This window comes from Octopus bimaculoides, chromosome 24, assembly GCF_001194135.2.
Source record: "Octopus bimaculoides isolate UCB-OBI-ISO-001 chromosome 24, ASM119413v2, whole genome shotgun sequence".
Classification (NCBI taxonomy): Eukaryota; Metazoa; Mollusca; class Cephalopoda; order Octopoda; family Octopodidae; genus Octopus; species Octopus bimaculoides.
Genome location: NC_069004.1, coordinates 33753384 through 33756036, shown reverse-complemented (window position 1 = coordinate 33756036; position 2653 = coordinate 33753384). Strand labels below are relative to the sequence as shown.

The window sequence follows — 2653 nt, the reverse complement described above, 5'->3', positions numbered from 1 at the left end:
CTGTGTTACCCCCTTTACTCTTGTCTGAAGAAGCAGCGTGCAGCCGCTACATGGTGACAAGTCATAACGACATGTGGCTACTTTCTGAGCACAAATTAATCCTATCCGATGAAGAGATAAGAATATTCGTAGACGAATCGAGTCTTGATTATAACAGTTTTGAAGCCATACAATGTTTAGATTTCTATCTATAAGGAAATGGGAGAGCCTCTACCATAATAACAGGTAAACACGGAGCTGAGATAGGAACATTGTTACACAGGAACATATCAATAGAGACACCGTCACGGACGCTAGAGTATAAAAGAGATTTATTTAGGGAAGTGGTGAGGACTCATCTCCGGGATGGGAAGAGAGAATACAAACACATACATATATATGTGTGTTTAGAGGAAGGAACCAATAAGTGATAGATAATATACGTGCTAGAAATAGCAGTCTAAATCTTCCTCAAAACGCATCCTGCTGTATTAGAGGCGGGACCCTTCCCACAAATCTCTAAAAGATGGAATTGTCACGATTGAAATATTTTCTATCCCAGGTCTGTTCGACCAGGATTAACTGGAGCTAAATATTGGCGGTGGGGTTGCGGTGGAATTTTTTTTGCGTGTTTTTTTTTTTTGGCGATCTTTCGATACTAGTACGAAATATCGGCCTTTTCCGTAAAAAGTGTCTTTGGCCGATATTTCGTACTGGTATTGAAAGATCGCCTTTTTTAATTTTTTAACCATGCTTAATAACATTCTAAATTTTTAAAATTTGTCCAACAGGCATTGCTAGGACAAGAAAGAATTATGGATACGAATGTAGACTGTGTTTGTCTTCTCGTTTATAGAGATGAGAGGGAGGGGTATTTGTTTTGAAAAACATTGAGCCAAACAACGATAGTCCAGTCAGAGTAAGAGAAAGTGAGAGAGAGAGATGCAGAGTAAAAGAGGGAAGGCGTAAGAGAGAGAGAGCGATTAGATGGATATAGTGAGAGAAAGACATAGTCATGGAAGAAAAGAAACAGTGAGAGAAGCAAGGAGAGAGGTTAATGATGGAAGGCAGAGAGACATTGTAATGAAAGAAAAGGAGACAAACGCACTAATGAGAACATATACGTGAAAATAAAAAGGGAGAGAGAGACTGAGGGAAGGAGACAGAGAGACTGATACACAAGAATATAACTATATCGATATATAGAGAGAGATATCTCTAAACAGAGACACAGACAGGCAACCTGACAGCCCGAACTGACAAAAATACTCAACATATAGGAAACAGACACGGAGAAAGACTAAAAGGCTGCACTGACCGGGTCAGGGTTCAAATTGGTTTCATCTTCGTGGTCGTTTTTCCGTAGAAAACAGCAACAGAGTCCCATAGTTTGTGAAGAAAATGTTAGAAGAAAAGAGATGAGAGCGCTACATAACAAGAGGGCGTGAGTGCGGAGCTTTTGGAGTTGTCCCCCCTTTTTTATTAGATTTTTCTATCTCTCTTTTTTTCCTCACTCTTTTTCTCAGTGTCTGTCTGTCTCTCTTTTTTTTCCTCGCTCTTTTTCTTGATGTCTGTATCTCTCTTTCTGTCTCTTTCTCTCTTTTTTCCTCACTCTTTTTCTCGATGTCTGTATCTCTCTTTCTGTCTCGTTCTCTCTTTTTTCCTCACTCTTTTTCTCGATGTCTTTATCTCTCTTTCTGTCTCTTTCTCGCTTTCCTTTTCTCTGTGATTGTCTATTTGTCTTTCTTTCTTTCTCGTTATCTTTCCTTATTTATCTGTCTCCTCTCTTTCGCTCTTATTCTCTCTCTCTCTCTCTTGTTCTTGCTATATCTCTCTTTCACATACGCTGTCTCTCTTTCTTACTTGCTCTCTGTCTTTCTCTTTTTTGCTGTCTTTGTCTCACTTCCGTTCTCTCTTTCTCTTTCTATCTTTCTTTGTCGTGCTCAACGATTGTCTTTTCGTTTGTCTCTCTCTCTCTCTCTCCTTCTCTCCCCCACCTCTATCTCCACCTTGTTCTGTGACCAAAACAGAAGAAGGAAATATAACAAAACCAGGAGCAGACGGCGGCAGGAGAATATTTGTAAAGTGTCAGTGTTTTGTGGAAGGGACGAATGTATTTAATTAAGAATTAGAGCTCATTATATATGGGGAAGACGGGTGTTTTGGAAGTGAAAACTGGCTGAAGGAAATGACGGAAGATGGGGCAAAATGGGTACACCTACATGAGTGCCCACCGACTTTGTTTCCTCGTAACTTCCAGCAAAATAAATATTTGTAAATGAAATTTTCTACAAATAAGTTTCAGATGGTGCAGATTACGGTTATATCGGAATTTAATATAAAAAACAAAAAATGGTGAGCACTCACACACATACATACTGATACAACACATTTTGTTTTCAAAATTCTAAGTTTCGTTTTGTAATTATTAACTGACCTGAGCCAACCAATTTTTCTTTCATATCATGTTCCAATGTAATCGTAATCTATACACTCTGAAAGATATTTGTAGACAATTTCATTTTTAAAAAATTACCTATTTTCCTGAAAGTTATGAGGAAAAAGCCAACACGTGTTGTGAATTTTCCGAAACTCCTCATCCCACCCCGGAAAACATTTTTCACCGCAAATTCCAATAAATTCGGAATCTACACTATCTGCAGCGTATATGTAG

General features: G+C 38.5%; 1 protein-coding gene across 2 annotated transcripts in view; it reads right to left on the bottom strand.

Annotated features, from left to right (window-relative positions):
- The window catches only part of LOC106873805 (small VCP/p97-interacting protein), an 8971-nt gene extending 7512 nt beyond the window's left edge, over positions 1 to 1459 (bottom strand). The window contains exon 1 of one of the 2 annotated variants that reach the window (XM_014921320.2): positions 1298 to 1459. In XM_014921320.2, coding sequence (XP_014776806.1) covers positions 1298 to 1366 — 69 coding nt within the window. In that variant the 5' untranslated portion in view covers positions 1367 to 1459. The remainder of the gene's footprint in view (positions 1 to 1297) is intronic. The other variant, XM_014921328.2, reaches the window with a different exon arrangement.
- Positions 1460 to 2653: the final 1194 nt, after the last annotated feature.